At 39.2% G+C, this 12,527-nt stretch overlaps 1 protein-coding gene across 3 annotated transcripts in view; it reads left to right on the top strand.

Annotated features, from left to right (window-relative positions):
• The window catches only part of slc37a1 (solute carrier family 37 member 1), a 43,135-nt gene that overhangs the window by 12,433 nt on the left and 18,175 nt on the right, over positions 1–12,527 (top strand). For 2 of the 3 annotated variants that reach the window (XR_005444525.1, XM_038719743.1), the window contains exons 7-16: positions 1,354–1,430; positions 2,827–2,993; positions 3,342–3,394; positions 4,468–4,542; positions 5,225–5,263; positions 6,856–6,978; positions 7,500–7,590; positions 8,774–8,836; positions 8,976–9,061; positions 11,887–11,935. Coding sequence is in view for 2 of the 3 variants with exons in the window: in XM_038719743.1 (XP_038575671.1) it covers positions 1,354–1,430; positions 2,827–2,993; positions 3,342–3,394; positions 4,468–4,542; positions 5,225–5,263; positions 6,856–6,978; positions 7,500–7,590; positions 8,774–8,836; positions 8,976–9,061; positions 11,887–11,935 (823 nt within the window). In the remaining variant the exon portion in view is untranslated. The remainder of the gene's footprint in view (positions 1–1,353; positions 1,431–2,826; positions 2,994–3,341; positions 3,395–4,467; positions 4,543–5,224; positions 5,264–6,855; positions 6,979–7,499; positions 7,591–8,773; positions 8,837–8,975; positions 9,062–11,886; positions 11,936–12,527) is intronic. The other variant, XM_038719744.1, reaches the window with a different exon arrangement.

The raw sequence follows: 12,527 nt of genomic DNA, 5'->3' as shown, positions 1-12,527 counted from the left end.
GTATCGCTACTTTATACCTTTTATAGTATCAACTGAAACAGCCCAGTATGGAGTTGTATCGAAACATCTCCAGTCAAACCAGTACTTCAGTCAATACTTTTGTAACCAGATTGCAGCAAAAAATTACAATTTGTATGTTTTTGCTTGCATCCAAACACACAATATCTTCCCTTTTGTGCCTGCATGCGTGATTTTAACAGCTGCTCACCTTCGGCTGCGGTCTCAGGCATGTTCGTCACTGTTGCAAGTTTATCACCACAAGCTTGGGTTTCTGTTGGCTTTATCTCCTGGTATTCTTTAACACTTCTCTGTACATTTTATTGGCTATTCACATCAGCTGTTAGTTAACAAAATAAATGTCCCTTGTTTACTTTCAACACAAAAAATTACCTTAAATTTGTTTCCCACGGCTTATTTGGTCACTGAACTATTTTACTCCTCTCATTCAAATATAAAAACTTTGCAAACTGTAGTCTTTCCACGTATAATACTACCTGTGCGGATGAACTAGCTAATTATAGGATGAGAGCAATCTGATAAATTTTCACAATACTTTTATATAACAGTTATTTGAAACAAGACAAAATAGAATGGATAACTTTGCTTGTCCATAACAACAATAAAAATAATAATAGGCTACCAATCAACTACTATGGCTTCAACAGGTGGGATTTTATGCAAGGTATCAAATGAAGTACTCTGTTGGTATCTGTATGGTATCGGTATCACTTTAAGGGTACTGGTTTTGGTACTGGTATCCAACCCTATTAAAGACACTGTGGTAAGTATTGTCAAATAAGAAAATTAATAAATAACCTATTCTGCGACTGCAAATATAGACAGCATCTGAGATGGTTGTTAACACACAAGAGACACACACGTACACATATACTACATAGTCAGGTTACAAGGTACAAGGTTGTTTATTAGTCATTATACAGCACAAGGCTGCATAACGAAACAAATTTGTAGTCCCTTCATGCTACACACACATCATAGCCTATAATTAAGTGTTATACCATATTAACCATTATTATGGTAACATATAAAATCAAGGCAAGGCAAGTTTATTTGTATAACACAATTTAACAACAAGGTAATTCAAAGTGTTTTACATAAAACATAAAAGCAGAAGGGAAATATGTAAAAGTTTAAAAGCAAAATAGAATATAATAAAAGTTACAGTGTTACAATCAGGGTTAAAAGAGTTAAATGGAAAATAATAAAAAGCTAAAAACAAAGAAAAAGAAAACAGGACAGTAAAAGTTACAGTGCAGTGTAAGTTATCAGTAAAAAGAACAACACTTCAAATAAAACAATATGCTGTCCTCATTTATCCTTTTATGATTTCAGGTAGCTAACGGCTTGGTCCAAACCACTGGCTGGCCCAGTCTAGTGACCTGCATCGGGAACTGGTTTGGAAAAGGAAGGTATGGTCTTCTCAGACTGAATTTAGCAGAGGAAAAAATACAATATGGATTTCAATTTGGCTTCTGTAGTAAAGAACGTTTATGGTTTTGGATGAAGCATTACTTAAAAGTGAGTCAGGGGCTTAAAGGTTCAGTGTGTAATTTTTAAGAGGATCTATTGACAGAAATGCGATATAATATCCTTCCAACTATGTTTTCATTGGTGTGAAAGACCTTGCATAAAGAACAGTTATGTTTTTATTACCTTAGAATGAGCCATTTCTATCTACATACACCACAGGTAACAGTAATAGTAGTAGTAGTCTGATTTATTAGAAGTAAGAAAAGAAGAGAAATTTGGACAAATGGAGGACCACGCATAATATTTAGCACAAGAGACGACAGAGCGTGTCAGCCACCGTAGCTTCTCCTGCTCGCTCGGAAAGGGAGGGGTGAGCACTGACTGATGGTGCATTCATGTTGTGTCGGAATAATCAGAATCTTTTTTACTTGCTATCCATGTAGAGTGAACTATATGTCTGTGTGTTTATTTGCTCTGATAATGTTAATCCAACACATCTTTGTAGCAGTGTCCATGTTGATTCCACATTCTGACTTAAAAGCACATGAACACACACTGATGTCGGAAGAACAACTTGGAAAATGGGACGGTTGCAATTTGCTACCCTCACCACAAGATGCCACTAAAACTTACACCCTGAACATTTAATGAGCATTTCTGATTTAACTTCAACGCCTTTTTTTCATTCAGTAATAAAAAATCACATAGACTGTATAAAACATGGCCATAGACTCCGAGACATTAAGCATAGCTTTCTGAGCGTGGCTTTGAAGCTCAGTGTGGGTGGCTCCATCTGTCACCATCTTGGAAGTTCCGTCTAACTCCCACCTAATCCAAAGATGGAGCGTTGTTGGAACTCAGACGATCCCTGCTACCTGCATGTGATAATCCATTCTTTCACCCATATTCTTTGTCTTTATAGTTAATAATAATAAAAATAATAATACATTTTATTTATAGGCGCCTTTCTGAACACTCAAGGTCACCTCACAAAACATAATAAAACATGGTTTGGAGACCAGCGTCGGGTGACAGTCGTCAGCTCGTGTAGTGTGTGACCCCTGTCACCGATCAGTCACGTAGTGTTGTGCCACAACGACTTCAAGACTCCCGTCACAAGACGGCAGGTTGTGTAGTCTGAACAGCACAGCGATCTGCTGCTGCTGAAAGTCGTGTAGTCTGCACAAGCCTTTAGCGAAGGTTTGATGCATTTCTCTCTTACAAACTCATTTAATCTAATGAAACAGCTCAATTTTAACACAATAACAATCAAACTGGACTCTCTGCCTCCACTACCCTGATGTCTTTGTTGCTGCTATCTTATCTTCCTGCCAGGCGTGGACTCATCATGGGGCTGTGGAACTCTCACACCTCAGTGGGAAACATCTTGGGCTCCCTGATTGCCGGCTACTGGGTCTCCTCAAACTGGGGCCTGTCGTTCATCGTACCGGGGCTCATCATTGCAGCTATGGGCGTTGTCTGTTTCCTCTTCCTCATTGAGCGTGCGTGGGGCTACAATATCTTACTATTTTGCTGATTGGCTTGTTTATTAACTTAAATTTAGCTACTTGTGCAGTTCCTGCACTTTCTCAAAGTGGACACAGTAAACCCCTTTTCTTCCTTAGTAAAGTGAGTTTCCATTTACGCTGCTAATTCCCAAACAAATGGTTGGTACAAAGGTCTGTGACTTCCTAGAGAACATATTTTACTTGCATAAAAAAAGAAGTGGATTTAGCTTTGAGTGCAGTTAGCTATGGAATCCTGCATTCTGTGGCAGTTTTTTTTCTCTTAGCAGGATTTCACATCTGTAAATAGAGGATCAAACTAACCTATATATTTTCCCTCTTCAGATCCAAATGACCTGAAAAGCACGTACGCTAGAAATTCTTGTCAAGGCAAGAGTGTGAGTATATACACCCTTTTCTTTGTTTGTCTTTTTGTAGTAGTAGTTATTTTGATTATTAATTACTGTGTGTGCTTGTATTTTATATGTATTACCATGTAATCTTTATCAGCATCCATTACTGCCTCAGGATTTACATCCATTGCTGGATCTTTGGAATATAATAGGATTATGAGTTATACAGATGTTTCTATACAGGGCACGGGGGCTGAAAAAACAGTCATCGGTTCTCAAACATTAATTACTAATTGATGCACCAAAGGTATTAACATCTACTGGGATGTGAATTTAAGACAATTGCCCCAGTTATTTCAATAAAGTTTCACTCCATGAAAGGACAAGATGACAGGGATCCACTTTGAATCCGTCCTTAAAGGAGACCTGTTATACTGCATTTCCAGCCCTATATTGTAATTCTGTGACTCCTATATGGCAGCTTTGCATTATTCAAAGTTCCAAAAAATTATTTTCTATCTTATACTGGCACTTCATGCAGGCCCATTATTGAGACTAACTTAAACCATCTGTTAGAAGGTTGTCTAGCCAAAAACTGGTCAACTTTGTATCGTGGAATAAGGCTGGATTGAGTGATACATTTCTGAATAACATACGGGTAAATAATCATAAAAGTCACGATGACGAGTTGGTAGAGCATGTGCCTCATGGACAAGGCTTAGTCCTTACTGTATTGGCCTGGATTCAAATTCAGCCTGCGGCCCTTTGCTGCCTGTCGCCCCCCATCTCTCTCCCTCTGTCCGCACTCTATCCACTGCTCTATCAAGTAAAGGCACAAAATGCCCCAAAAATATTTAAAAAAAATCCCAATCATGCTCTGTGTAAAACTGAGGAAATGTCTTTTGGAATAATGGAGTTTAACTGAACAGAATTGATGACATTTATGTTGTTTTTTTGCTTATTTATCACCCTGCTGACTAACGCACTGTTGGTTTAGGTCCTGTCATGGGATTAATTGGCAATAAGAAAGATATAGAATAACACCAGATTTAACGCCTGGAAAAAATGAACATGAACGTATGAATATTAATAATGCGATTTGTTGTCTTGTCAAGCAGTTTCCAACAAAGAGTTGGAATGGCATAAATGGACAAACTGAGGTGTATCTGCAGTATAAGGACAGCAAAACCCAGGTGTGTGACTGTCTCTGTGTGTATGTTAATACTTAATGTATTGTACATGCAATGCTCCTGTCTCTGTATATCTGTGTTTCCCCTGAAAAATTGGATTTATTCAGATTTTTTCCCGCTATAATATTAAATATTCATTACTACATAATAGACAAAAGATAAGAGATTTAGGTATTATTTATTAGGAATTTACTTCTTTAGCTTCTTCATCTGGACTGTGTTGGTTAAATCAGATTTGATTGATAGTGACAACCAACCAACCATTATCAGATTCTGATTCAGATGTTTCTATATCCGGATTGATGCATAGAAGAGTCTGACATTAACTTTTTTTCATCTGAGCCCCTCCCACTTCAAACCAGTGAGAAGAGCACTGAGAAAACCACAAATACTGAAAATCTTAAATGAAATATTATTCATGTATGAGCCATTACATGTAGTGAGAAGCATACTGAGAACATGTGTTTTCAGGGGAAAATTCATTCAGAAGCACTTTCATCACCAGTAGGTACAGCCCCAAGAACAATCAAATAATAGTCCAGGAATGGACTGCTTTAGATTGTACTGGGGAACTGGTAGCCCTGTGTAAATCGATTATAGTTAACGGTGTGAGAGTCGGTGGTGGTGGAGTTTCCTGCCATGTAGTAACAATGTATTAACCAACATGTCATTGTAATCCATTTAGGCATACTACTGTTACAAGGATAGTGTGCAAAACAGGAAGGTCAGTTCCTTCATTGCTTCCAGGTGTTTCATGGTTCCTTCAGCAGCATTCACATTTTGGGGGTGCTTGATGATAACTGAAAAGGCATTCTTATGCTGAGTCCTAATGCTTTTAGATTTAGACAGCACTCTGTACTCGTGGACTTCCTGTGCGGGAACATGGCGGTTAAGTCCATGAGTCTGCAAGTGCGGGAAAGTCAGGACATGTGTATTCAAAGTTTCTTTAACTTTATTGGAACGATAGTTGGGTGGGCTGGGCTTACCACATGCAATTGTTCTTTCCAGACTCCAGAGTGGGCCGTTCAGGGATCTAGACTAACTAGTTCCACAAGCAGCACTGGTGTTCTCAACTGAATATTTTAGGAGCACCAGCACAAAAATTAGGAGCACCACTTAAATCAATATGCAGTTCTCTGAGGCCTACTCTCCTACTTTAATCCTTCCACCTTTAAAGAGGTGGTATTCTGCTTTTTGGCTTTTCCCCTCTCCTTTATTGAGTTATATCTCTTTTTTGTGCATGTAACAGGTTTGCAAAGTGAAAAAGCCCAAAGTCCAGCCCAAAGGGAGTTCCCATCTCCCACAGAAAACTCTGCTCTAAACTGAAAAGAGCTCGTTTGCAGTCCAGCCGCTTCCCTTTCGAAAGCTAAATACGCCTCATGTAAGGCTCGCCAAGCAGCTACTCTGACACCCCCTCAAAAACACCAGTGGAAAAACAGTGAGCTGCAGCACACACCTCCTCTCCCTGCCAAACACTAGCTACCCTCCAGGCGGTCAGTGGACAGAAAGTTGTTCCTGTGATGTAGAGACAGAGCTCAGTTAAAACTTTATGGATGAAAGATAATTTTGTTACAGATTAATAACTCACCACTCTGAAACTCTTGCTCCAGTCCATGTTGCCAAGCTGGTAACGGGAACATGTACAGCTGAAAAGAAGCCGTGTTTACTGGCTTCTCACTGACCTGCCCTTCTCTGCTTCTGATTGGCTAGTAGTCCTTAACTAGGAACTGGGCATGTGCAACTCCCAACAAAGATCATTTAGAGACAAGATGTATCACTCCATAGCTAAAGCGAAGCCTTCAACACAGGGTGAAAAGAGGAGCTGCAGCACTGTGAAGAATGACAAATAAAATATGGTGAAAATATGGTGTTTTTTGAAAATTAAACCATGTAAACCTGTTCTGGCACAACTCCTAAATAAGATTTGGAACCTGAAAATGAGTGTAATACCACCTCTTTAAAACAGTTAACTAGTCAATGTCTACAATGAATGAACAGTCCACGGTTGTCATCAACAGATGGATTGCCATTTATCAGTTCACCCTCAAAGACCTTTGGATGTAAAGGCAACAACTTAATGCAAAAAAAATTACTCTAAATCTGATTTTGCAGTGACAAACCTATTTAGGTACAACAACAACAAAAGGTCACTGCTCAAATTTAGTGAAGTTACTGCATGAACTCAACTGATAAAAGTCTCTGACTTGGCTACTGGTTTGATTTAATTTGCAATTAGCAGGTGAACGGGTGCCTGGGACAGAAAAACTGTTAAATCTGCAGCCTCTGACCTTTGCCTTGCTCGTCTCTCTCCTTCAGAGTTACGACACAGAGCTGTTGTTGCCCAGGGACAGCGTGTGTGTCCCCATGCAACCCACGGTGGTTGTGAAGAGGGAATCTGAGCCGTCTGCCATCAGCTTCATGGGAGCCCTACGGATACCAGTCAGTTGAAAGTCAATGGAAATGTTTGTCTGAGGTCCAAGCTAATAAAGAGTCATCTTGATTCTTGCAGGGCACAACTTATTCTGTTTGTCCTACTGATCCCTCTGAGCATCACTGAGTAAATGAGATCTAATCTGTGGACATCACAGATATGCCACTACTTTTATACTGCAACAGTATATTTCTTTGAGCACTTGGGATTTGTTTCTGTCACAGTGAATAAATCACAGTGAAAGTATGAGGAGCCAAAGGAACCTGATTTTTTTCCACAAATTATCTGTCTCTTGTACTGCTGTCAGGGTATATATCGACAGATTAGCAAATATGACAGAAAGTTCTTTTTAAAAGAATTCCCTACTGCAGCAACAGAGCAACATTATCATTCTTAAGAGTTGTGTTTCTGGGCACCTAGAGAACAGAATCATTTTATCAGTCCAGTTTTAAAAGTTAAGCTAGGAAGGTATAATTCAATCACAGAAAAACTACTATACCAACAATCTTGTATTAATGTCTGTCTCCAGGGAGTGATAGAGTTCTCTCTATGTCTGCTGTTTGCCAAGCTGGTCAGCTACACCTTCCTCTTTTGGTTGCCGCTCTACATCACCAAAGCAGGTGAGAACCAAACAGAACTACAACCTTATTTGTTCCTTCCGCTTTGTAGGTTGGCTGATTAAACTGTGATGATCCGAATCAGACAAACACATGGAGCCAAGAGACTTTTTGTTGGTGCTGCATAGTGTAGCTATGCATAGTGTAGCTATGCAGCTACCAGAATTATGGGGTTTCTGCTGTGGCTCTACGTCCTGAACCACGCTTATGCTGCGCGATCATGCAAACTAGAACCTGGTGCCAACAGGAAGTAGCCTGTAGTAGTATTTCATAGGAAAATACTGACTTTACTACTCTCCATTGAAACCAGTGGGGTCGCTTCATCCAGTAATATACTGTCTATGGTGTTTTTACATGTGTTGACTAGTTGCTTTTGCTGTTGGTACATTTCCATCCCCAAAAACTAACTGTTGTTTGTTGCCTAGCAACAGTGTTCCTGTAATATAAAACACTTGAAAGCCAGTATTAACATGGATGTATTCTCGTACTGCAAATAAGATATCATCAATTTATTTTGAAGGAAGGTACTATCACCATTCAAATAAACACTTTCTGGAGGTCCTTGACTTTGGCAGCGACATAGTCACAAAGGTGACATCGTTTTCTCCTCCAACAACCCAATGTTAGGCCGGTGTGCTGTACAGCTAATATTATACAGTATGTAGCCATTATAGTAAAAAGTAAGGCACTGGTGTAGGTAATACATCCTGAAGCTCAAAATCTGTGCAAGTAACAACTTACCTGAGTGCCAGCAGTCTGAGCAGATTCAGAGCAGATGTAAGAGCAAGCAGGGGCTGTTTGAGTGGGTTTAGACGAAAGCATTACAATATCTGAATGTGAAATCAAAAAGTCATGCTCTCTAATTGAAAGACTGAAAGAGAATAAAGAACATGTTAAATTGCCACCAGATAAATGTAAAGGACAGCACATCTGAAAGGGGCTGAAGACTAGGCTAGTGTGGAGACTGACCTTTTGTACAGTTGTACAGACCTTTCATTCAGCATTTTTACACAGCTTTCTAACATTATCTGCAATGTGATGACCAAGCTGATACAGTATCTTAGCCTGCCACATTATTATGCTGTTTACAGAGAGTAGGCAGCCCGCTCAGTTTTGTTACCTCCATTCATATGTCAGACAAAAGACTGCCAAAAAGAGAATTGAATTAAGTGTGTGTGTGTCTCAGCTCATCTAGATGCCAAGAAGGCTGCAGATCTCTCCACCCTGTTTGATGTGGGAGGAATCGTTGGTAGGTGCTTTGTTTACATGAATGTTCTTCCCACATTCACTTAGTGTAAGTATTTACTTACTTTTGTGCACTGTATGAATAATGTGTTTGTGTGTGCGCACGCGTGCGTGTGTTTGTGTGTTGCATCATGCATGCACAGGGGGGATCTTGGCAGGAGTGATTTCTGATAAACTGGGGAAGAGGGCCACCACCTGTGCAGTCATGTTGCTGCTGGCTGCTCCCACAGTAAGTTTACACTGCACGGATACACTCCAAGTAGCAATGACAGACATCAAATAGATGTAAATAGATCAAGGATTTTTTTAAAGTTACCCGGCCTCTGTCCAGCATCCAGCAAGATGCCTCAGTGAACACATATTTCACTGAGGCAAAATGTTTGTTGGCAGCTGTGTTGGGGTAGTTACTCAAAAAAGGTAATATATTACACATTACTAGTTACTTTTTTTTTAAAGTAATGCCTTACTTTACTGGATTACTCACTACTGAAAGTAACTAGATACACTACTAGTTACATTACTTTTGGATTACTGCATGCTTAATGCACAATAAGTTACACCTGATAAATGCTCAGATCAACCGAAATCCTTATTATAATGAGAAGATATGCATGATCTCTCTTTTATGGTCTTTAATATTACAAAGCTGACAACAGAGTTGTGAACATCAGCCCAACATTTGTCAAGAGAAGAACAAGGCTAGAGTTCAGTACTATAATGCTTAAAACTTTTATTGGTTATTTCATTGGAAACATTTATTTTTTAAATAATGAATTTCATTATAATACTACATAACTTAAAATATGTTGTCCTTCCAACCATCTAGTGCAAATATTAATTTGTTGAAAATAATACCAATAAAAAAATAAGACACTGGCCCTCATCACAATAACAGATGATGCTGAGACTTCAAAGGAAAAACTTATCATATGTAATGCAATTTGAACTGTGCAGTTAACACACCAAACCCACACAACAAACTTACTGTAGCTCACTTGCCAAACTATGGCTTTAAAGAGGTGGTATTATGCTCATTTTCAGGTTCAAAATCCTATTTAGGGGTTGTACCAGAACAGGTTTACATGGTTTAATTTTCAAAAAACACCATATTTTTCTCATACTGCTCATTGCTGCAGCTCCTCTTTTCACCCTGTGTGTTGTACGCTCCGCTCTTGAGCAACAGAGTGATGCATCTTACTTGTACAAAATCTTTGTTGGGAGTTGCACATGCGCAGTTCCCAGGTAAAGCCTACTAGCCAATCAGAAGCAGAGAAGGGCGGGTCGTAAGACACAAGGTAGTGTGATCCAAATCAAAGCCGCTTCAGACTGCGACCGTAACCTAGCAGATGGTAGAAGTTACTCACAAGTCCACAACCACACAACATTATTGTTCCACATCTTACCATCAGGACTACATGTTGCCGGTGTTTTGTCGATCTATGCTGCCTTGCTGAAAAATGCTACCATAGCGCAAATCGATAGACTCGCCTCTGCTCGGCCCTGCTCTGTTTTCCATTGCAGATAGTACCCAGAGATACAGAGTACGTAGCTTGTCATCATAGCGACACCACACACAGGTGCCGCGACGTAATGTTCAATGCGACACACACACCAGCGATCCACACAGCTTTCTCTTTTTTAAGTTAAAACGTTCAGAATGTAAAGACAGATAAGCGGTATGAAAACCTTCCGGCTGTGTTTTCCTCTCCCGTGGGTCGGCGCAGGCTTCCCCCGCAGCAAACTGTAAAATATAAACCTTTCTGTTGCTGGCCTCTGTCTGGTGCAGCAATGATGATGCAGTGAATAGTGAATATTCTCTCTGACCAATCAGCAGTCTGTCTGTTTTCACGTCACATTTTAGTATCCCTCAGCTCGCTTGGAACCTCGACGGAGGTGATACGAAAAAAAGTACCTGGAAGCAGGTACAGGTACAACATTTCTACAATGGAAAACCAAACAAAGGCGAGTCGAGCCAAAGGGCCTCTGCTCAGCCTAGCTTGGTTTGAGGGCGTGCCTGACCCCGCTAGCCACTCGGCAAGCTTTATGACGCGTTTTCATTGTGACGTCACAAGTACAGGAAGTGAAGGGCTGGACTACAAACGAGCTGTTTTCAAGCGGTTCAGAGCAGAGTTTTCTGTGGGAGATGGGAACTCCCTTTTGGCTTTTTCACTTTGCAAACCTGTTACATGCACAAAAAAGAGAAATAACTCAATAAAGGAGAGAGGGAAAGCCAAAAAGCAGAATACCACCTCTTTAAAGTAGATTTTTCCCTCTTACTGGACATGCTTATCAAAGCAGTGGTTATACCTGAGTCTCTCAAATCGTTTGTCAGACAACCTGTTCCTCATCAGAGTCAGCACAAGACTGCCCAAGCTAAAGAACCTCGCCACAGGTGCACTAGAGGGTATCGCTATCCTTTCACAAAATTAATACAATACTTCCACCCCTCGAAAGATGTCTTTGCACTCACGAAAAGGGACGTTTGATTTATTTTTTTCTCCTCCCATTATGCAGATAGTACAAGAACCAGTTTGCTAGGTAATGCGATGATTTTGTTATTAGTAACTGTAATGTGATTGCTGAAGTTATAGACAAAAGTAATCTGATTACAGTAACGTGTTACGCCCAACACTCGTTGTCAGTGAAACTTTTTTTTTTAAAGGGACAGTGCACATCAATGAACACATGTAAATATGGCAAAATTTGTCCGAAGGCTATTTTCCATCTGTAGTCCTCGGCAGTTTGTCACAAGGTACAAAGCAACGCAATTAAACATAAATTAAATATGTAATACAAAACAATTTAAAAGACACGAAAATTTTCAACATCATAATATAAAAGGCACCACAGTTTTGCACATTAAGAAATGGGGCACATTTAATGCCATTTTTAATCTTTTCTAATAACTCAATATGTTGACAAATGAGACGAAGATATCATTTTTTTTAGGTGAACGTAACACCAGGCAGCTGCTTATTTGTTTAGACATTTAAATTATGAATGGTAACTGAAAATGTGAGTGTTTTAACTGTCTGCTTTGTTTTTGTCCTGCAGCTGTATGGCTTCTCCATGATCAGTGAGTTCGGTTTGGGGCCAACCATCGGTAAGAGCCAGCTCTTATTCTTCAGCCTAGAGCTGAATGATTAGATGATTAATTCATTTGTTGGTTGAGAGAAAATTATTCAGTAGTACTTTTGAGAATAAATTACTTGTTGATGATAAAAACTGTCAAACATTTTCTGCTTCCATTTTCTCAAATATGAAAGTTAGCCTATAATGAATAGGTGTGGGTCTTTGGGTCCATTGATCTGACAAAATTAAGCATTTGAACTTTGTACATTGAAGACCTTTTGACATTTTTTAAACAAAACCAGTAATTTGTTGTTGAAATAATAACTAAAGTAAACATACATTTCAAGTTAACTTAGATGTAGGCTTATTCAATGCCTGACCAATATCAGCTGAAATTCTAATTTAATAAAGTGTAGGTGAAAATGTTCTAACTACAGTAGCGTATTGCTTTCACCAAGACAAAAATTACTTCCAGTTTTTGTAATGTGAAAAGGATCTTGTAAAAATTAGGTATCTTTTTATGTTATTATGACATATTTTCTTGTTCTTACTAGATACCAAATTATTTATTTTTTACAAGAAACTTCCTTGTTGCCAAGTTTTATAAAGTTTGCTACATAAAA

Source organism: Micropterus salmoides, unplaced genomic scaffold (assembly GCF_014851395.1).
Source record: "Micropterus salmoides isolate LMB-PRFRI ecotype aquatic unplaced genomic scaffold, ASM1485139v1 Ms_hic_scaffold_15, whole genome shotgun sequence".
NCBI classification, from domain to species: Eukaryota; Metazoa; Chordata; class Actinopteri; order Centrarchiformes; family Centrarchidae; genus Micropterus; species Micropterus salmoides.
The sequence above is the reverse complement of the archived record's forward strand: the minus strand, read 5'-3'. Positions and strand labels throughout refer to the sequence as shown.